General features: G+C 62.2%; 1 protein-coding gene across 1 annotated transcript in view; it reads left to right on the forward strand.

Moving 5' to 3' along the window:
• Positions 1-288, forward strand: part of LOC104463369 — a gene marked incomplete at both ends in the record, with an annotated part of 906 nt that overhangs the window by 347 nt on the left and 271 nt on the right. Inside the window, one exon of the mRNA XM_010075675.1 lies at positions 5-288. This exon is cut by the window's right edge and continues 271 nt beyond it. Coding sequence (XP_010073977.1) covers positions 5-288 — 284 coding nt within the window. The remainder of the gene's footprint in view (positions 1-4) is intronic.

Raw genomic sequence — 288 nt, forward strand, 5'->3', positions numbered from 1 at the left:
CAAGATCCTCCTGGACGTCCTCCCCATCTTCCAGAAGCTCAGACGCTTCTTCCAGATCGAGGACTTCGACCTCTCCATCCTGAAGCCCATCGTCTCCGCCACGGCCACCACCCTGCAGGCCCAGAAGAGCGCCAGCGGCCAGAACCTCCAGGAGTTCCTCAACGAGATGAACGAGCACCCGCGGGACGACCGGGAGGGCGAGAGCCGCCTCTGCTACAAGGGCGTGGAGCTGGCCAACTGCTCCAAGGTGCACCTCAAGCACTTTGAGCGCCTCAAGGATAGCTACCT

Source organism: Pterocles gutturalis, unplaced genomic scaffold (assembly GCF_000699245.1).
Source record: "Pterocles gutturalis isolate BGI_N339 unplaced genomic scaffold, ASM69924v1 scaffold44337, whole genome shotgun sequence".
NCBI classification, from domain to species: Eukaryota; Metazoa; Chordata; class Aves; order Pterocliformes; family Pteroclidae; genus Pterocles; species Pterocles gutturalis.